We start from the raw sequence: 22,389 nt of genomic DNA on the forward strand, positions 1-22,389 counted from the left end.
GCACTGTGCCTCAGGACGTAACCATTACGTCCTGGGCACAGAAGGGGTTAATATGAACACACAGCATCAAGCAGATATTGATGTAAATTGGGGGCCATATTTACTAAGATTTGGTGCAATGCAGTGCAGCAAGACAACTTGCTGCACTGCATTAAATGGAGAGAGGAGGAATGCACCATAATTAGTCAGATAGGGTGCATTCCTGCTCTGGTGCCCTTGTGGCTACCGAGCGCCCAAGCAGGCACACTTGCGCCATAGTGCAAGGGTGCCTGTGGTACAGGTAGAATTGGTTTTGTGCAGTAAGAGACACATTCCTGCATAAAAACCGCCATTAAAGGCATTTTGCCTTTCTACATGTGCTGCAGAGACTGATGGGCAGAGAGCAGGCTGAATGTGAGCAAGCATTGGATGAGAAGAAATAAGTGAGACTGTTAGAAATGGGGTATCTGATTGGCAGTCAGTTTGCACTCTGTCCAAGCAGGGACCCTTACTCTAGTCAGGGCAATGGAGAAACACACTTAGATAAACCCTGCTTACCCCCTTGGTAGCTTGGCAGAAGCAATATGTAAAGTATCTGTATCAACACAGACAGTAATTGTTATACTTTTCATCCTTGGTGTGGTCTCCCTTAACTTTTTGCCTCTGTTCCCAGGTTGTTGATGTGTGCTGGACTCTGTTTTTGTTACTCTGGGCACTTTACCACTGCTAACCAGTGCTAAAGTGCAAGTGCTCCATTACAAAATGTGTATGAAATTGGCTTATCCATGATTGGCATATTTGATTTACTAGTAAGTCCCCAGTAAAGTGCACTAGAAGTGCCCAGGGCCTATAAATCAAATGCTACTAGTGGGCCTGCAGCACTGGTTGTGCCACCCATATAAGTAATTATGTGATCATGTATCTACAGTTTTTAACTGTAAATTCGACTTGGGAAGTGTACCCACTTGCCAGGCCTAAACCTTCTATTTTCTTACATGTAAGACACCTCTAAGGTAGGCCCTAGGTAGCCCCAAGGGCAGGGTGCAGTGTATGGTTAAGGTAGGACATATAGTAATGTGTTTTATATGTCCTGACAGTGAAATACTGCTACATTTGTTGTTCACTGTTGCAAGGCCTCTCCCTCTCATAGGGTAACATGGGGGCCTACCTTTAAATATGATTCAAGTGTAGATTCCCTTTGGGAGCGGATAGACGTGGAGTTTCGGGTCTCGAGCTCACAATTTAAAAATACATATTTTAGTAAAGTTGATTTTAAGATTGTGTTTTTGAAAATGCCACTTTTAGAAAGTTTGCATTTTCTTGCTTAAACCATTTCTGTGACTCTGCCTGTTTGTGGATTCCCTGTCTGGGTCAGTTTGACAGTTGGGCTAGTTGCCCCTCTCACTAGACAGTGACACAAAGGGAGCTGGGGTGTAGCCTGCATAGCCTGATGAGCCACCTGTGCTAGGAGGGAGGGGAGGAGTGGTCGCTTACACCTGAAAGGGCTATGCCTACCCTCACACAATGCAATCTCCAACCCCCTGGTGAGTGTCTGGGTCCTGGACTGGGCAAAGCAGGATTTCACAATCAAGAGAGATTTTGCTTTGAAGTAGGCCTACTTAAAACCACAGACTGGAGAACACTTCTAGAAATCAAGAGGAACCTCTGCCTGGAGAAGAGCTGAAGAGCTGAGGAAGAAGAGCTGCCCTGCCTGTGACTGTGCTTTGTGGAGCTATCCTGCAGTTGCTGCTTCTGCCTGTGCTAGAGGACGGAGACTGGACTTAGTGTTGCCTTCCTTCTTGTGAAGATCTCCAAGGGCTTGATTTAGAGCTTGCTTCCTGTTATTTGAAGTCTCAGGAACAGCAAAGACTTCTCTCTGCCAGCACCTGGAGTCTCTGGAGAGACTCCTCCTCTGCCAAGGGGTGCCCATCCAGTTCTTTGGACCCTGACAGGAGAAGCTGGCAGCCCAAGAGTAAGAAATCCACGCACAGAACGCCGTGCGGGGAAAAGATCGACGCGACTCCGATCTGCGGCTGAAAAATTGACGCACTGCCGGCTTCACAACTGAAAATCGACGCTCATCTGCAACGCGTCCTGAAGATCGCCGCCCGGGGCTGGAGAAACAACGCACAGCATCGCTGACGGAGGCTGGTGAGATCGCAACCCGCGCAGGATGTTTTCCGGATCATCGTGTGGCTGGATTGTTGACACAAACACTACTAGAGATGTAAAAATGACACAAGGCCTGCCCGGTCCCGAGAGTGCTGACCGATTTACGTATCACTCTCCTGCGAAGAGAAGAAACTATGCATGCCGACCGGACTAAAGGAGAAACAACGCTAGGTCTCGCTTGTGAGTGATATTGACGCATCGCAAGCCCTTTTTGCTGCACACTCACACGTGCAGGGTTATTTTTGATGCACCCAAGGTACATTTTCACGCTAACAGTGTTAGTGTGTGTTTAAAATTACATGAAGACTCTTTTTGGGTTCTGTTTGATAACTTGACTTGTGCATTGTGGATTTTTGTCGTATTGGTCTTGTTTTGTTCAGATAAATATTTTCTATTTTTCTAAACCTGTGTTGTGTCATCTTGTAGTGTTTTCATTAAGTTACTGTGTGTGTTGGTACAAATACCTTTAAATATGATTAAAGTGTAGATTCCCTTTGGGAGCAGATAGACGTGGAGTTTGGGGTCTCTGAGCTCACAATTTAAAAATACATCTTTTAGTAAAGTCGATTTTAAGATTGTGTGTTTGAAAATGCCACTTTTAGAAAGTGAGCATTTTCTTGCTTAAACCATTTCTGTGACTCTGCCTGTTTGTGAATCCCTGTCTGGGTCAGTTTGACAGTTGGGCTGGTTGCACCTCTCACTAGACAGTGACACAAAGGGAGCTGGGGTGTAGCCTGCATATCCTGATGAGCCATCTGTGCTAGGAGGGATGGGAGGAGTGGTCACTTACACCTGAAAGGGCTGTGCCTACCTTCACACAATGCAGTCTGCAACCCTCTGGTGAGTGTCTGGGGCCTGGCCTGGGCAAGGCAGGATTTCATAATGAAGAGAGACTTTGCTTTGAAGTAGGCCTACTTCAAAGGAGAAAATGGGTATGAGAAGGACACCCAAAACCACAGACTGGAGAGCACTTCTGGAAACCAAGAGGAACCTCTGCCTGGAGAAGAGCTGAAGAGCTGAGGGAGAAGAGCTGCCCTTCCTGTTACTGTGCTTTGTGGAGCTTTCCTGCAGTTGCTGCTTCTGCTTGTGCTAGAGGACAAAGACTGGACTTAGTGTTGCCTTCCTTCTTGTGAAAATCTCCAAGGGCTTGATTTAGAGCTTGCCTCCTGTTATTTGAAGTCTCAGGGACAGCAAAGACTTCTCTCTGCCAGCACCTGGAGTCTCTGGGGAGACTCCTCCTCTGCCAAGGGGTGCCCATCCAGTTCCTGGGTCCCTGAAAGGAGAAGCTGGCAGCCCAAGAGTAAGAAATCAATGCACAGAAGGCTGTGCGGGGAAAAGATCGACTAGACTCTAATCTGCGGCTGAAAAACTGACCCGCCGCTGGCTTCAAGGCTGAAAATCGATGCTCGCCTGCAATGCAACCCGAAGATCGACGCCTGGGCTGGAGAAACGATGCACAGAATAGTTGATGGAGGCTGGTGAGATCGCAACCTGCGCTGCGAGGTTTTTGGATCATTGTGCGGCTGGATTTCCGACGCAAACACTGCTGAGCATGTAAAAAAAACGATGTAAGGCCTGCTGGACCCAAGAGTGCTGACCAGACCGACGCATCGCTCTCCTGCGGAGAGAAGAAATAATGCACACCGACCCGACTAAAGGAGAAATGACGCAAGGTCTCGCTCGTGAGTGATATAGACGCATCGCAAGCCCTTTTTTGACACACACTCGCCCGTGTGGGGTTATTTTTGACGCTCCCAAGGTACATTTTCACGCTAACAGTGTTAGTGTGTGTAAAATTACATGAAGACTCTTTTTGTTTTTTGATTGATTACTTGACTTGTGTATTGTGGATTTTTGTCATTTTGGTCTTGTTTTGTTTAGATAAATATTTTCTATTTTTCTAAACCTGTGTTGTGTCATTTTGTAGTGTTCTCATTAAGTTACTGTGTGTGTTGGTACAAATACTTTACACCTATCACTCTGAAGTTAAGCCTGCTGCTCGTGCCAAGCTACCAAGTGGGTGAGCGGGGGCTAGCTGAGGGTGATTCTCTTTTATCCTGACTAGAGTAAGGGTCCTTGCTTGGGCAGGGGGGTAACCTGACTGCCAACCAAAGACCTCATTTCTAACAGTAATACAGTGAAAACACTACAAAATGGACACCACACCATTTTTAAAAAAAATAGGTAATATTTATCTAAATCAAACAAGACAAAAATGTCACAAATCCAACATACACAAGTCAAGATATGAATTTTCAAAAGAATCAGGGGCATATTTATACTCTGTTTATGCTGAAATAGCATCATTTTTTGTACGCTATTTCAGCACAAACTTAACTCCACATGTATATTTTGACGCTAATCCGTCTAAATATTAAAGTTAAAGTCATTTTTTGCCTGTGGAAAACTACCTTGTGTCAATGAGATGCAAGGTAGGCGTTCCCGGGCAAAAAATGACTCTAAGGCCCATGCACCTTATTTATCCTCCTGTGCAAAAATGGTGCACGGGAGGGAGGAGGGCCTAAATATTATCACCATTATTTAACGCCTGGGTCAGGGCAGGCGTTAGGGGACCTGTGGGCCTATTCAATGGGGGAACACCATGGAATAAGTCCACAGGTGCCCTGCCCAGGCCCTAACAACAGCTCCACCCACACCAGATGGACAACGGAGGATGAGGGACCCCATCCCAGGTAAGTATAGGTAAGTAGAGGAAAGTATTTTTTGATTTTTTGTAAAGTTCCATTGGGGGCCCTGAAATGGGTTCTCAGACATAGCACTGGGTGCAATGACCATGCCCAGTGGACCCTTGTCCCCTGTGCTGACCATTGGGGTGGTGGGCATGACTCCTGTCTTCTATAAGACAGGAGTCATTTGGTATGGTAGGTTTTGCGTCAAGAAATTACGCTAGGCTGGTTAGAGTCATATGTTTTACTCTAACCAGCCTAACATAATTTTTGGTCCACAACCACCTTCTTCCATGCCACCACCCCCACCCGGCTAAAGTAATTCTCCATGATATTAGCCCATCCTTTGCATCGGATTGCACCATTCCATAAATAAGAAGCCCGGCCGGCATCTTGAAATAATGCTATCCGGCGGTATACTTTTTTGAGGCTAAACTGAATTAGCGCAGTTTAATGTCAAAAAGTATAAATCAGGGCCTCAGTGTCTTACTCTATAGAAAACAACAGAAACACTGATTTTACACAAAGTACCTGGCTTGCATCAAAACTAAAGCTGCACAGGCGAGCATGTGTTGGAAAAGTCTGCGATGCGTCAATTCCTTACTCGCAAGTGAGAGGGTGCGCCCTTTCTTCTCAGGTCGGGTAGGTGATGCGTAATTTTTCTCCCTCGTAAGAGAGCGATGCATCAATTTCTGGACTGGGCACCTGGGATCCAAGCAGGTTCAACTTGACTTTGATGCCCAGGGACGATGTGTGAGCAATCCGGTCGCACGGTGTTAGAAAACTGTGCTACATGGGGTTTGCCTCGTTATCAGCAGCCACAAGCGGGTGTTTTGTTGTTTCTGCAGCCACAATGCGTCAATCTCCCCAAGCCGCGATGCAGGTGGAGTGTTGATTTCAGCCGCGAAGCGGGTGGCACTTCATTTATCATGCACGTTGCTGATGGTGCATAGAACTTTTCTCCGCACGGAGTTGTGTCCATAGCTTTCAGCTCTTGTTATGCCAACTTCACCTTTCAAGGGCCCAGGGACTGGATAGGGCACCACTTGGCAGGACTAGAGTATCAGCAGAGAGTCCAGGTGCTGGCAGAGGAAGTCTTTGATGGCCTTGAGACTTCAAAACAGGAGGCAAGCACAGTTCAAGCCCTTGAAGATTCTTCGTCAAGCAGGAATACACATCAAAGTCCATACTTTCTCCCCTTTCACAGGCAGAAACAGCAACTGCAGGATAGCCCAACGATGCACAGTCACAGGCAGGGGCAGCACTTCTCCTCAGCTCTTCAGCTCTTTTCCCTGGTAGATGTTCCTCTTGGTCCCAGAAGTGATCTAAAGTCGGGGTTTTGGGTCCACTACTAAAACCCCTTTCTGCCTTTGAAGTAGGCAAACTTCAAAGGATAGTCTCTGTTGTTAACATGATCCTGCCTTGCCCAGGCCAGGCCCCAGACACATACCATGGGGTTGGAAACTGCAGGGTGTGAGGGCAGGCGCAGCCAATTTAGGTGTAAGTGACCACTCCTCCCTCTACTCTAGCTCAGATGGCTCATCAGGATACGCAGGCTACACCTCAGCTCTCTTTGTGTCACTGTCTAGAGGAGATTCTCAAACAGCCCAACTGACAGTCTGACCCAGAGAGGGAATCCACGAACAGGCACAGAATGGTTTAAGCAAGAAAATGCCTACTTTCTAAAAGTGGCATTTTGAAACTAATAATCTAAAAACCAACTTCACTAAAAGATGTATTTTTAAGTTGTGAGTTCAGAGACACCAAACTCCATATTTCAATCTGCTTTCAAAGGGAATCTACATTTTAAAAACATTTAAAGGCAGCCCCGTGTTAACCTATGAGAGAGATAGGCCTTGCAACAGTGAAATTGGAATTTAGCAGTATTTCACTATTAGGACATGTAAATCACATCAGTACATGTCCCACCTTTAACATACACTGCACTCTGCCCAGGGGGCTACCTAGGGTCTACCTTAGGGGTGTCTTACATGTTTAAAAAAGGAAGGTTTGGGCCTGGCATGTGGGTACACTTGCCAGGTTGAATTGTCAGTGCAATAATGCACCCACAAACACTGCAGTGGCAGGTCTGAGACATGTTTAGAGGGCTATTCATGTGTGTGGCACAATCAGTGCTGCATGCCTGCTAGTAGCATTTGATCTACAGGCCTTAGGCACCTATAGTGCACTTTACTAGGGACTTACTAGTAAATCAAATATGGCAATCATGGAAAAGCCATTTACACATACACTTTACAAAGGAGCACTTGCACTGCTCAGCAGTGGTAAAGTGCCCAGAGTACAAAAAACAGCAAAAACAGAGTCTAGCACACAGTCAAAACATGGGAAGCAGAGGCAAAAAAGACCGGGGAGACCACACCAAGGATGCCAGGTCTAACAGAGACAAAGACAGGAAAGTCAAGGTAGGGGAGAAAACAAGTAGAGGATGGAGTGTATGAATCAGGGCTTCAGAATGAATGAAATTTGGAGTTGGGCATGAACGAGCTTAAGGTGTGGGAGATAAATAATGGGCATAGGAGAGGAGAGAGAGGAAAGCCATGATGGCAAGACAGCAGGAAGAGGTGAAAGGGTGCAAGCATCAAAGGGAGGAAATGAGGCTGGAAAGTCAGGGGAGTAATCATGGGGCAAGGATGAGTTGAGCATGTTTGAGATAACTGATGAGCATGAGTCAGAGAGGAAAGCCATGTCAAGAGAGATAACAGTCTACATTCAAATTATAGAGGACCAATCTAAAGGTATATCTGGGGCTTGGTGAAAGAGGATTCTGAACCTAGAGCCACAATCAGAGTGTGACAGTCTAGCAGCCATCTAACTACTCAAGAAGGTCTTCCAGTAGACAGGCTTCATACCTCACTCACTCTGCCACAGCAACCATGAGGGGATGGAAGGAGTGATCAGTCAATGAGCTCTTGCTAAAGCTCACCACCCAAAAATCAAACCTGCAAAGAGAAAACAAACAAATCAATATTCCTGTGGCAAGTGACACCACAAAAACAACAACAAACCCCCAGGCACCAGACACTAAGCAATTCATGGAAGACCTATTCAAAGGTTTGAGAGACGACTTTGGAATACCGAGAGGGAAGCAAAAGCAAGAGCTGCAAGAAGTTAAAAGAGATCTTAATGACCTGGAGAAGAGGGTATTTAGCCCGGAAGAGACAGGGGGCAGTAGAGAAGAGAAGCTGGAATTCTGATGGCAAGAAATCATCTCCTTAAATTAACTGAATATTATTGTAAAAGGACATGTGGAAGACTAGAAAAAGAAAAGTGACCTAGGTAAATCAGGAGCATCCCAAAGGGGAGGAAGGTCATTTGTAAAGAGATTGTTCAAAACCCTGGACTAAATGAACATTGAGCTCCTCTTCCCAAAAAGCTAGGCTACCGGACATTCTTACAAGGGTACACAATTTTTATCTAAAAGAGATTGCCATGGAAGTGGCAAGGAAGAAGGGGGACTTTGTCACTCAAGGGTATTACCAGCAGTCACTCTCTAGAAATGCACAGCATTCTGCCGATTTATCGACTTCCTCTGGGGAAAATGCTGTGGATTGCAGATGGGACGATTGTTTTTGCCTTATTTTCAAGTGGCAGAACTATCAGTGACGGACTAAATCCCTGGTGAAGACAAAAGAGGTCTTCCAAATGAAGGGAACTCAAGATAAAGAGGGAAAGACATATGTCTCATCAAGAACCTAGCACCAGACAGCTAAAAGGACAAGCATTTGCAATGCAGTAGGTCTTGCATTTACTTGAGTTAAAGCTATTGGCATTGTAAATTCATAACTGGACTTTTCTTGCCACATAAATTCGTCAACCCTGCCTCATAATTTTGTCTTTTCCTGCCATATAATTCCATTGGCCCTGCATATAGCTAAAGCACTTCCATTTACCTTCTTCCTCTATCTGCAGCACAAAATGTAAATGTTGCCACTTAGAATCCTCATTGAAATCTGCCTTGCTAATTCAAATAGAATACCACTACCACCACTCCACCATCTGACTTGCTGGCTGGCTGGAAGACAAAAGACAGCCACAGTGCAGAAATAAACTAGAAGGGTCACCCAAACATATCAAGAGTTTTAAAACAGTCATTGTGTAACAGGGATGTTAAACTGGCCTAAATCATAGTCATAATTGTAATAAGAAGGTGTTATTAAAACATATACAATTATCATATCAACCTTTATCAGAAATAAACTTTTGGCATTAGACTGTAATGCTCAAAACAGCCCCTAGTGGTCAACCTAACAAAAATATCATTTGTAAAAAGCATGGTCATGTAACCATATTGTTAGACCCTAGACGGAATAACCCCATGAAAAAACAACAGGACAAAGTAATGCAGTGTAACAATATACTTAACCCATAGAGGTCATTTTTAGAACTAGGCAAGCCTACTGCAAAGAAATTACAAAAAAAGGCGTTTAAAAAAAAAACGTTCCCTAGCTGTAAAACAAAGGTTCTATCCATGAGAAAGCTTAACAGACGCCGTAAGGTGGAGGGGTTATTATTTTGGGGTCGCCACTAACCTAGTGTGGGGACCTAGAGATGATGTAGACAGAAAGAGCGTTTTCTAGGTGGTCCCATTGTCCTAGGACCACCACATGCTGTTATGAACAAAAATGTTTTGTAAAAGTAATTCCCTGCAAAGCATTATAAGGGGAGATTTCGTGAAGCGAATATTATAGTATGTTGACTGCAATGCTCAGCACAGCCCCTAGAGAATGCCACAATAGCAATAGCATTTGGATGAAACATGGTCACGTAACCATACTCTTAGCCTCTAGAGAACATAACCACATGAAAAAAGAACGGGAGAAATTAATCCAGCACTACCATATAAGTAACCCCTAAAGAACATAGAGCATTTTAAAAGCTAACAGGCCTATTGCAATGATATTACAAACAAGGCACATAAAACATAACTTCTTTTTACTGTAAAACAAAAGACCCAACTATAAGAGAACTTAAAAAGAGAATGAATGGTGGTAAGGGTTATTATTTTGGAGTCCCCACTAACATAGTGTGTGGACCCAGTGATGATGTAGACCGAAAGAGCACATTGCGGTTAATGGTTTGAAGGTGGTCCCATTGCCCTAGGAAAAATGCAGAGTTATGAGCAAAAACGTTTTGTAAAATTAATGCCATACTAAGCATTATGGGGTACATTTCCATGAATATTTTAGTATATTGAAATGACTGTAATGCTTCGAACAACCCCTAGAGAACACTACAATGAAAATAGCATTCACAAAAAAACGTGGTCAAATAACTACATAGTTAGCCCCTAGGGAGCATAACCACAAGAAAAGAAAAAGCAGGGAGTAAAGCAGTGTAACCAAATATTTGGTCCCTCAAGAGTGTGGTGTGTTACACATTTTCAGGAGTAGCAGACCTATAACAAAAATATTACAAGCAAGGCCCTTAAAACACAAGCTATTTCCATCCATAAAACAAAAGCCACAGCCATAAGGGCACTTAGAAAAACAATGAATGGAGGGAGAGATTATTTTGGGGTCCCCACTAATCTAGCGTAGGAACCCTAAAAATGACCTAGACAGAAAGAGTGTGTTGTGCTGAATGTTTTGTTGGTGGTCCTATTGTCTTAGGACTACCCAGAGTTATAAGCAAAAATCTTTTGGAAAAGTAATGCCCTGCAAAGCATTATGGGGCAAGTTTCCCTTATGTGCAGTGAATATTGGAGTATCAGCTCTCCCGCTGTAGAGGGGGAGACGCTTTGGCTTTAAGGATTTCTGTTTTACTAAAGCATTTACCAATTTAAAGTGTTTTAAGGGGCGAGCCACAAGAAATTATTCTGATTAGGTAACTGTGAACAATGTGGCCAGCACTCCAATACCGCAGATCGAGTTCACTCTGTTGTGCCTATTTGCGCTATGAGCACTATTGCCGCCATACAGCACGAAGGGGAGAGACAAAAGAAAAAATAGGTTGCCCATGCTGAAGTATATTCGCAATCGTACAATAATCCATGTAACAGGGGCAGTCTGCAAGACAGGGGCGGCACCTCTGCTATGGCAGAGGAGTGCCTCCCTTCCACCCCGCGCCAGCAGCAGCCATTGCAAAACTTTTCTAGTAGAAACAAAATAAACTCTGTTTATTATGTTTTACTCTAAAAGAGATGGGGCCACAGGAGTGACAGGGACAGAGGGGGAGTGCACAGCACTCACTCTCAGAGCGCATGTGTGTTTGGCCGGCCGTCTCGGGCCTGCCAAACACACATGCGCAGTAGGCTCTCTCCAGCCCAGCCACACAGGGAGCCTGTGCCTGCAGCCTGCAATGGAGAAGTGGATGGAGCGGTGCAGTGGCGGAGACGTTTTATTTTTTTTAATTATTAAATTCTTGTTGTTTTCCCTCCTCCACGCGCCGCCTTGCCCCTTTTCCCTCCCGCGAGCCACACCTGCTGCAAGACAAGAGCCTCAAGTCCAGACAAACGGAAAGCATTTACCAATGACATCAAGTGATTTTTGAAAGGCAAGACCAGGAACGAATGAAAGTGATGGGCGTGGTTAAAAACCCACAATTCTTACAACCGGTCAAAGCTCTTGCGCGGTCGACCTAAAAAAATGGTGGAACTATCAAAGAAAGGGAGAAACTTAAAGTAATTCCAGAGGATATGAACAATGAGTGCAGAGCAGTCCTCAAACAGCTGTGTGGGGCAAATCCTGCACCCAAAAGGGAAACAGTGGGATTATTCAGGAAGGCACAAGTGGCTATGGGTGATTTGTGAGGTATATTATACTGAGAACCTATTTAAAATGTTGCACTGGTAATTGCCTAAAGAATTGCTGTGAGTAAGAGAGTTTGGACAGAGATTTTTGAACATGGCATCAATGCGGTATGCAATTCTGAGTGTCCAGGCTTGAGCAAACTGACAGGACACTCAAAGGATTTGTGTAGAGCCTGTCATGCAATAGGGGTGCCCATTCTCCTCTCTGCTCCATGCTACCGACATGAAACCAATCTCTGAATGCATCAGGAATGCAAGGAACACTGTAGGTGTTAAATTTTGTCCTGACAAGTTCAATTTATCTCTTTTTGTAGACAACATCCATTTTTTGTCAGATCTAGAGCACTCCCTAACACCTCTATTAAGGGAACTGCAGAGCTTGTGCTCGGTTTCAGGTCTGAAACTCAATATGAACACATCTGACAACCTAGGGATCAATATCCCCCAGAATTATATGGCATGGGTATGGGACCATTCACCTTTCAAGCAGGGAACTTCCATTCGGTATTTGGCTTCCAGCAATGATCCACACAATATACTCTGTTAATTTTCCTCTTCAACTATGTGACATAAAGATGTTCAGCTTCCACACTTCCAACCATTACTCTGGCTGGGATGTATTGTCACTATTAACATAGCCTTGCTCACAAAGCTTTTGTTTCTCTTCCAGACACTCCCAGTCCAGGATGAACATGAATACTTTCAACCCCTTCCAACAAATCTGCACAGCATTTGTGCAAAGAGGCAATATGCCCAGAATTCCATTTGGGGTGGGCTGTAAATCAAACTACAGGAGTGATCTAGCCATTTCATGCATAACTATACTATCCGATGATGTACCTGAGGTATTTGCTGGAGTTGTCTAAAGCAGAATCAGAAAGACACTGGCGCTTTGTGGACCACACTCTGACTGGTAGACTGCTCTGGGAGTGCCCTAACTAGAAGTAAAAGAAAGATCAGGGAACATGTGAAAATATCTAATTACTATGGTCACTATAGATGTCTGGGATCAAGTGAACAGAAGATTTGGCCTAAAAAGCTACCATTCACCGTCCACACTGCTACTGGCCAGACTCAGTCCTAGAAGAAACGACAGGGAGCTATTTATTACTTGGAAAAAAGCATGCTATTGCAAGGTTGCTGACCTGAGTAATGAAAGGATAATTTAATTGTTTGAGCATATTAGGCAAGTGTTAAGAAAATGGGTTATTAGTTGTGGAGGATGTGAGTCCTTTCCAAGTAATGAGCTCCAGTTCCTGTCAGGCCGAACACACAGTTCCAATGTATAAACCTGGGTCAACCCCAGATTCCTAAGGCACAGAGCAAACAGGCTTAGCTTATGAAAAATGTATTAAGTATCCAACATTACCAAAGGAAATCAAAGCCAAAACACAAGACAATAAAAGTCTCACAATCAATTGCTAAAAATCAATAATATTTTAATAAGAAATAGGAGACAAAGATTAATCAAATTCAAAAAGGGGAACTGGAGATATGTTTTTTAGGTCTTAAGGTAAAAAAGCACCATGAAAGAGCATAGCATTTATGGGTGCGGATGGCTGGGACCTATGTACAAGTGCTGATTGAAATGCACCAGAAGCCATCTAAGACTAGTGGGGCGACAAAGTCAATGATTTTACCTTCTGACTTAGACTTTTTTATGGAAGTAGAAATTCTCAAAGGGTTAAGGTTGAAGACTGTGTCCGATCAAGGACCATATTTAACAGAAACTGGTGCAGTGCCGTGCTGCGTCACTTTAGGAATGTAGGGATGCACTGTATTTATTAGAATACAACACACCCCTGTGTTTCCCCCTGCTCTGGTCCTAAATTGAGCTGCCAGCACCAACGCAGGTATCCTTGCACCATCGTGCAAGGATGTCTGCATTGAGGTGTTTGATTGTTTATGAGCGGGAAGGTGTCCCTTCCTGCAGATAAACAATCACTAATGGCGATTTGGTACTTCTGTGTGTTCTGCAGAATGCAGCACACACAGAACTGCCAAAGCGTCATTTTGAATGATTGTTTACGTGCAGGAAGGGACACCTTCCTGCACATAAACAATCATATCAGTCATTTTGCTCTATCTATGCATGAGGGGTGCCATTAGATTTTGGCGCTGCCTCAGGTTTACGAAAACACGTAAATCTGGGGCAGCATTAAAACGCAATGGGTGTTGCAACACTCATTGCATGCCCATTCTATGCAAAGTGCTGCTTGTGATAGGGCCGTATTTACAAGGTAGCCTTAAGCCACAAAAAGTGGCTTAATGTCACCTTATAAATACACTGCAGGGCATAGTGCCACTGGAGCGTCACATAAGGTTACGCTCCGGTGGCACTAGGGGCTCATATATATCCCCCTAAGTCCTCTCAAAATCAGGTAGCTGAAGCATTGGTTTTTTGGGGAAAAGCTCCAAGTAGGAAAATTCACATCTCGTACCCACTGAAATGCTCTCATCTGCCAGATATGTTCCATGCCTTCACCCAGTCAAGAATTCTAGGTTGGGGCTTAGTAACTTTCTTAGAGCTTGAAACTCTCCAGGGGGACAAACCTGGAAGAAATAGCCAGGGTGAGTGCATCGAGGCCAGATGCCTTATCCCCAAGAATCCATTGCAGCCTTCTTTTGGGTGGAAAAAAGCTCTGAGTGGGACTAATGTGGTTTTCTTGCCTGTCGAGGTTGTGCCTTGGGTGGTTAGTCCCAGAACTTTAGAGGTCAAAAGTTTCAATGTCCATTTTTTCTGCTTTTTTGTAACTCTTGGTTACTTCTAAGGTTCCTAGGACTTTAGGGGCAGCATTTATACACCAAGATCCACTCCAGCAGAAGCCACCAGCACAATCCAGTCAGGATCCACTTGCCACAGGTCAAATGGTCAGTACAGAAAACATTTTTTGCAGCTTTTGCCATCCCTGTAATCACACAATAGGCAAGCCAACTGACCCAAGAAGTCAAATTCTTATTCTTGAGTACAAATGAGAACAAGTACAATTCCTTCATGTGTCCACACAGGTCACAGAGCACATGCTTTTTCCAGTTCTTCCACTGGTCTGGCTGTGTTCGGAGAAGTTGAGGGAGAGGTGCTACTTCTGTTCTTAATAGTAGTCATTGAGTGAGGGTGACTCCTGGGCATTCCCAGGCCAATGGATAAAACGTTCTCAAAGGCAAACCTTCCCCCTTTTCAGCACATCTAGGCCCATATTTATACTTTTTGACGCTAAACTGCGCTAACGCAGTTTAGCGGCAAAAAAATTTGCGCCGTCTAACGCCATTCTGAAGCGCCATGCGGGCGCCGTATTTATGGAATGGCGTTAGACGGCGCAATCAGACCGGCGCTGCCTGGTGTGCGTGGCAAAAAACCACGTAGACCAGGCAGCTCCGGCGTTGGGAAAAAATGACGTTAGGGCGTCTTAAAATGGCGCAAGTCAGGTTGACGCTAAAAAATCGTCGTAACCCGACTTGCGCCATTTTTTTTCGACGCCCATCCCCCATCAACATGACTCCTATCATTGTAAAGATAGGAGTCATGCCCCCTTGCCCAATGGCCATGCCCAGGGGACTTCTGTCCCCTGGGCATGGTCATTGGGCATAGTGGCATGTAGGGGGGCACAAATCAGGCCCCCCTATGCCAAAAAAAATTATTTAAAAAAAAAAAAAAAATACTTACCTGAACTTACCTCAATGTCCCTGGGGTGGGTCCCTCCGTCCTTGGGTGTCCTCCTGGGGTGGGCAAGGGTGGCAGGGGGGGTCCCTGGGGGCAGGGGAGGGCACTCTGGGCTCATTTTGAGCCCACTTGTCCCTTAACGCCATGCCTGACCCAGGCGTTAAAAAGCGGCGCAAATGCGCCGTTTTTAGCCACGCCCACTCCCGGGCGTCTCTTTTGCCCGGGAGTATAAATACCACGTAAAGGCCTGGGAGTCATTTTTTAAGACGGGAACGCCTCCCTTGCATATCATTAACGCAAGGAAGGGGTTCACGCTAAAAAATGACGCACACTCCGGGCACTTTGGCGCCCGAACCGTCTAACGCCATAGTATAAATATGGCGTTAGTTGGCGTTAGTTTAGCGTCTAATTTGCGTCGAAAAAAACGACGCAAATTCGGCGCAACCAGAGTATAAATACGGCCCCTAGTTTGTCTTACTTCAAACTATCCAACAGATTACTATTCTCAGTGAAATGCACCATAGCAGAACCTTTCTGCCTCTGGAGGAGGCTGGAGGCCCACTCATGGGTGTGTCCACGGTAGCGAGCAGTCACCTCCTACCTCACCACAGAAAACCTGTTCTGGGATCAGCTTCCCTCCACTGTGACTGGAGTTAGGATGGTTGTAGTGTGCCCTGCTATAAAAAGCCCTCCTCCTTAGGTCTCATTTTTCACTTACCTGTGAATGGGCATGCCTCACAATGGTCCCTTTCATGTTAATGAAGTTCCTGGGCCCTCCCAAATGGACTTCCTTAGTTAAGCTGAGTAGCACACCTCATACCCAGCCCCTCCAACCAAAAGGCCTAAGTCATTTTCTCTGCTCTGGTGGCAGTTTTTCATTTCCAACTGGTGGAGCTGTCAATACCTGACTAGATCTCTGTTGAAGACAAAACAATCATCCAAACAAAAGGAAACCCCTCAAGATAAAGAGGGAAAGATGAATGTTCCATTGGGAACCCAGAACCAGACAGCAAACAGAGAAAATTGGAGGAACCATCAAAGAAATGAAGACCCTCAAAGTCAAACCCAGATGAACTAGACAATGAGTGCAAAGCAGTAGTCAAACAGCTGTGTGGGGCAAATCTTACACCCCAAAGGGAAACAGCAGGATTATTCATGAAGGTTCAATTGGACTGTAGATGAACGTATGAGTGCTTTGTGAGATGTGTGATGCTGAGAAACCATTCAAGAGGTTGTATTAGAGATTTCCTAAAGAATCACTGTGAGTTGAGTTTGGACAGAGATTTCTGAACATGGTGTTAGCGGGGTATGCAACACCGAGTGCCCAGATTAGGGTAAATTGTCAGGACTCTCAGGCTGATGGCCCACACATGGGTGTGTCCACGTTATCGAGCAGTCACCTCCTACTTCTCTACAACAGACCTTTTCTGGGATCAGCTTCTCACTACTGTGAATGGAGTCAGGATGGTTGTAGTGTACCTTGGTATAAGAAACCCTCTTCCCCAGGTCTCATTTATCACTTACCTGTAAATATGCATGCCTCACCTTTGTGCCTTTCATGTTAATTAAGTTCCTGGACCCTTTCAAATGGACCTTACTGAGGTGAGCTGAGTACTTGCCCCTTACCCAACTCAAGAATATGATCATGAAAGTATCAGAAGATCATCTTATTTCAAGGATATGTAGACTTCTGCTAGAAAAAGACACCGAATCGAGAGAAAATACCAGTTCACTTGGAAGTAGTAGTAAGGCAAGCAGTTCACAGATGCACAGTGAGATTCTAGTCTTGCTAATACTTATATGGAAATATCACATGCGCAGGGGAGAGAATGAGGAGGGAAAACTGTACTGCATTGACACTGGACCCCCCGATCCTTACAGATGATAGGTGACACAAATTCTGATACCTGCTGAGGGCTATTTAACTTGTGTTGTGGAATTGTTGTCAGATTCAGACATTTTGGACACAGGTCCTTGAGTTGATAAAGAAGATAATGGGTATAGTGGTGTTAGAAACTCCTAGAAGCATTTTATTTGGTTGGATATTGTCAGAAATTGAGTTGCTGGCTGACGGGGTGTAAGCCCTTCTCATGAAGAAACCACAATCCTTTTTAGGGTAAACCACAATAAGTCACTAACCTAATCTGTACTTAACCCTCTGGCACCTTGGTACAAAAGCAGTCAGGCTTACCTTAGAGGCATGTGTAACTTATTGATGCAGCACTCAAACAACAAGAGATATTCAATTTAATAGATTTTAGGGAATATAAGTAAAGAGCCTAAAACCACAAAGACCCATTTGTGTAGTGCAAGAGCAAGTGAAAATTATAAGTTCAGGCCGACCATGTTGGAGTGCGGGCCAGTTACAGGGATCAGGTTAGTCCCTCTAAAAAAGTTACCTCCTAAAGCCCAGCTCAAATAGCTTCATTCATGGTGGAGGAGGCTGTATGGAGCAGAGAGATTGTCACAGATGGTTGTCGCTGTCGCTGTAGCATGGAGGGCAGGCCGAGTGTCAAGGATGGTCATTGCCGTAGCACAAAGATCCTGTAGGGAGTTGCTGGTTATTGCTGTAGCCTGAAGAGTGGGTTTCACGGGAGCTTCACATTGGCAGTCTTCGTGAGCAGCAATCTTGGCACAAAAGGTCCAGTTGCTAAGAACCCAAAACTTTCAGGACTTCTCCTTTTCTTCTAACAGGAGCTCCACTGATGCTACACCAAGGGGTTCGAGGACTGGAAAAGTACTTATTAAGAGATCCGGAACTCACTCCAACAGAGACCAGCAGGGCTCAGGCAGGTCCAGTACAGCAGGCCAGCTGGGTAGTTGCAGAAAGATTGCTGGAGCTTAATGTGTCCCTGTAGCTCAGAACAGGAGGTCAGTCAGCTGACCCTTAGAGCCACTTCAGCCTGGGATGAAGGGGGCAGGTACAGTCTTCCTTCTCAGAGAGCAGGGCAGGCTTCAAACAGGAGGGTATTTCTCTGGCGGCAGGGCATTCCTTCTTCTGTAGTATCCACGGATCCAGGAGTATATTGAAGAGTGGGTCTGAGGGTTCGACTTTTATGCCAGGTGCTAGCTCTGAAATGGGTGAAGCTTCTGGAGTTTTCCCTCATGGAGGTATTTGTAATTTTCTGCCTCCCTGTGTCTGCAGTCACAATAGGGTAGTATGACATCCCTTGTGTGTGAGCTGAGGCAGTGCCTTTGTAAGTGTGACACCTGATAGCTCTGCCCCCTCATCAAGTCAGAATGGCCAATCCTGCCAACACCCAAACACTCTACTATGTGGCTGTCTGAGAGGAATACACAAAGACCACCTAGTCATGTGACACATGAAACAGGCTGCAGGCACCAAATGGTTAGGACAAGAAAATGGCAACTTTCTAAAAGTGGCATTTCCAGAACTGTGACTTAAAATCTGACTTTTTGGACAGGAAGAGGGTTTTAAGTTACAATTACTCAGATGCCAAAGATGGCATTCCCACTTGCTCCCAATCAAAAGCTGTCACATATTAAGTGTAATAAGGTAACCCAATGGTATCCTACGGAAGAGGTACGCCTCAAAGTAGTAAAAAACAAATTTGAGAGTTTTTCACATTCAGGGCACATAAAACTTAAATGTACAGGTCCATCTTTTTAAATGCAAGGCATCCTGCCCTATGAGCTATTTGGGGCATACCTGGGTTGACTTATACGTATTACAAGGGAAGGTTTAGGCCTGACAAAAGGTTTACTTTGCAGGTTGAAATGGCAGTTTAAAACTGCACACACAGGGTACACCCCCTTTAGTCTATCCTATTGAGAGCAAAAGACACCCTTCACTGAAGGTGGGATTTGAAGCATGTCCCACACATACATGAATAGCATCATAAATTAGGGCAGTGGTTTTCAAACTTTTTAATGCCGCGCCCCCCCCAGTTGAAAAATAAAAGTCATTGGCCCCCTCAGAATTTTTCACAATTATTTTAGAAAGATGGCAATGTTTAAATAGGTCTAACCCTATTTAAACATTGCAGTTAAGTACTGTTACCTTTTTAAAACTGCAATAACATGCTTCTGCTTAAAACAAAGGCATGTTATCTGTATAATATTTCTTTTGGCCAGATGTTGGCGCCCCCCCTGGGATCACTTGAGGCCCCCCAAAGGGGCCCGCCCCCAGTTTGAAGACCTCTGAATTAGGGCATATTTTAGGTTAGAAAATATGCTTTGTCATTGTGTGATCCCTTTATTGTGAACTTTTTGAAAGAATGTAGAGAAATAACTTATCCAAGATCTTTAAGAAAATTGCAGTTCTCACCGGTCTCTTTAACATGGGGGATCAAATAGAAAGAAGCATGTTACTCCATACCTATCTAAAGCTGAGATCCTTTCTTCTTTCCCATAGCTACCATTTTAGCCGTGAATTATCAGGGACTGAGGTGATAGATTGCTGGATCATCTTTATACGTGTCACTCACTGTATCTTTGTCTTCTTGAAATCTTTAATTAAACGTATTGAACCATAACATGTGTTTGCGGACTTCATTTCATACACATAGATTTACATGTGCACATGTATGTTCAATTGGAAACGGGTTTACATTTACACAGTATTCAGAACGTAATTGCAATGTTTTCGTAGCTTTGTCTTTCATTTAAACACAGGGGAGGTGTGACCTAGAGCTAGAGAGGAGGGGCCAGATTCACAAAGGTAAAGTTAGACCTTTGGTGAATCCATCCCTGGCTTCAGAGGTGCCAAATTCAGTCCCAGGAACACAGTGTCAACTCGTCCTTATGGACGTCTGTTGGGGCTCCACTTTTTTGTCAATTTTTTAATACACTGATAGTGAATCATAATATATTATTCACTATTAGTGTAATACAAATGTGAATATGCCCTTCCATGGTAGCTGAGGTAAGCAAAAATGATTTTAAATGTATGTTGTGTGCGTGCTGAATTTGTGTGTATCTGTAAGTATTTGTTTATGAGTGAAAGTGATGGCCAAAGGGCGCGTAATGTCACTTCAGCTACCCCTGGCATTTTGGTGAATTGACGTCTACAGTCTCTCATTTCCCCAAGTAATGTACTGCACACTGTTGCTTCCGAGCAAGGTAGGTTCGCACTATATCAATGTTAATACACACAGAGTTGTGTTTTTGTGGTACAATTGTCTTTACAAAAAAGTTATTTCCGTTATATTAAGAATAGAATGGAATAGGCGATGCAACTTTTAAAAGCATCGTGACCTTATGATGCATTTGCTAGAAGAGTGATTCAGGGATAGTTTATGTATTAAAATATTCGAAAACACGTGAGCAGAAACAGAGCTAACACATACATGGGGAAACGTTCAAAAATGTGAATGGAAAAAAGTTAATGGAAAATCATATATATTGATTGAAGTGAATCGAATGGCATCAAACACCGTTATGCTTTCTTGGGAGAAACCTGGTCAGGCTCACGAAAGGTGAAAAACTAACGAGGTTGGTTCTTCAACTGCTGCTGTCCTGCAGGTAAAAACTTATTTTGGGGGGCCCTTTTGGAACAGCTTTAAATTTATGATTCAATGTCAGTTCTTTCATTCCCTCTTTGGCGAGGTCACTCACAGTGCACAGGCGCACTTGTCCACATTCCAAATATGTTTACATCTAATATTCAAGGACTGTGACGTGTTTTCAATGTTGTAACACAGCAGCAGCTCATTAATAGTACTGAAAATAATCTATGTGACACCCTGGCATTTCTCATATAATATGTGCTGTTATGATGTAAAAAATGTTTTATGTATGTTGCATGAAACATAATCAAACTTTCTCTGCAAAATGTCTGTAATAGACTCTCACACTTTGGCACTAAAACAAACGAAAGAAAACTATATTTAAAACAATCTGTGAAACAATTATTTAAGGTCATCAGAGCATGACTCTCTGCAGAATAGAGCTGGCTCTATAGGGTGGGGGGCTGAAAATGTAGGGGCCCTGGGATAGAGGCCACTTTACACATGCCTTTAAACGTCTCTGCTGTCTGTCCTGTGCGCATCAAGGCTGGAGCCTCTTGCGGCCTGTGCCTCGGGCCTGGTGGCGGTCATTGCAGGATTTCCTCCTTTTATCTGAAGGTCTCCAGATGAGCACTGCATGTGAAAGTTTCTATGTTTGGTGAAGGGTGGGACAACCCGGTGCGAGGCCACCACAGCTAGGAGAGGAAAGGTAACCATAGCAATGCAACTTATCTGCATCCTCCATGCTGCTTCCTCGCCTCCTCCCTCTCCGACCACTCTACTTCCCACAAAAGAGGAGCAGAACAATTACACACCACCAGCCTTCTGCTGAGGATGGAAACACATACCGATGCTTTGAAGCGCATTGACTTTGGGTTGGTTCCTCGCAAAAATATCGCTGGGGCTCCCCGAGATGTGGTTGAAGATGTGGTGTATCTCCACAGTTGTGTGGTTTGTGTTGTTTCCGCTCCAGATATGGCTGCTGGCCTGCAAGCCCTTCTCAGATGCTTCAGATCCTCCGCCCGAACCCCGGATCAAATCCAGCTACAGTTTTGGCAAAACATTCCTGGGTCTGGATAAGTGCAACGCCTGTATCGGCACATCCATGTGCAAGAAGTTCTTTAAGGACGAGATAAGGTTAGAAGTCCAGTTTGTTGGTTAATTGAAGTGCATGTGGTGTTTAAGGGGTGGCGAGCAGTTCATAGTATTATTTTACTAACCACGTGTATAATGCGTCAGTGAACTCTCAAGATGCAAACGCAACTTAACAACACAAGCAATGAATATGGGATAAACATCACCAGGACGTGTGTTGAGCTCACTTATGGCTTAATGGAAAGTCGTATCCTTTCCAGTGGTAACCTCCACAACAGAACTGGAAATGACAAATTAAGGAGTCGTAAACTGCCTATATGAATCCTTTCAATTGATAAGCATCGTGAGATATAATGTACTATGTGATTCCATGTCAAATCAAGTCGAGGCATGTCCTTACAGTCTCATAGTGTACCTCTCCGTAGCACACAATACCAAGTTATGCTGTGCCATGTTATGCCGTATCATAATATGGCATTCCATATAGCATGCCAAGGTGTGCTATGCCATGTTACGATATATATCGTGTCACGACACGCCGTACTGTGCCAAGCATAG

General features: G+C 44.4%; 1 protein-coding gene across 2 annotated transcripts in view; it reads left to right on the top strand.

The window, feature by feature from the left end:
* Positions 1–21,546: 21,546 nt before the first annotated feature.
* DIPK2B (divergent protein kinase domain 2B) overlaps positions 21,547–22,389 on the top strand; it is a 359,981-nt gene continuing 359,138 nt past the window's right edge. For both annotated transcript variants that reach the window (XM_069204187.1, XM_069204188.1), the window contains exon 1: positions 21,547–21,873. In XM_069204187.1, coding sequence (XP_069060288.1) covers positions 21,650–21,873 — 224 coding nt within the window. In that variant the 5' untranslated portion in view covers positions 21,547–21,649. The remainder of the gene's footprint in view (positions 21,874–22,389) is intronic.

This window comes from Pleurodeles waltl, chromosome 8 (assembly GCF_031143425.1).
Source record: "Pleurodeles waltl isolate 20211129_DDA chromosome 8, aPleWal1.hap1.20221129, whole genome shotgun sequence".
Lineage (NCBI taxonomy): Eukaryota > Metazoa > Chordata > Amphibia > Caudata > Salamandridae > Pleurodeles > Pleurodeles waltl.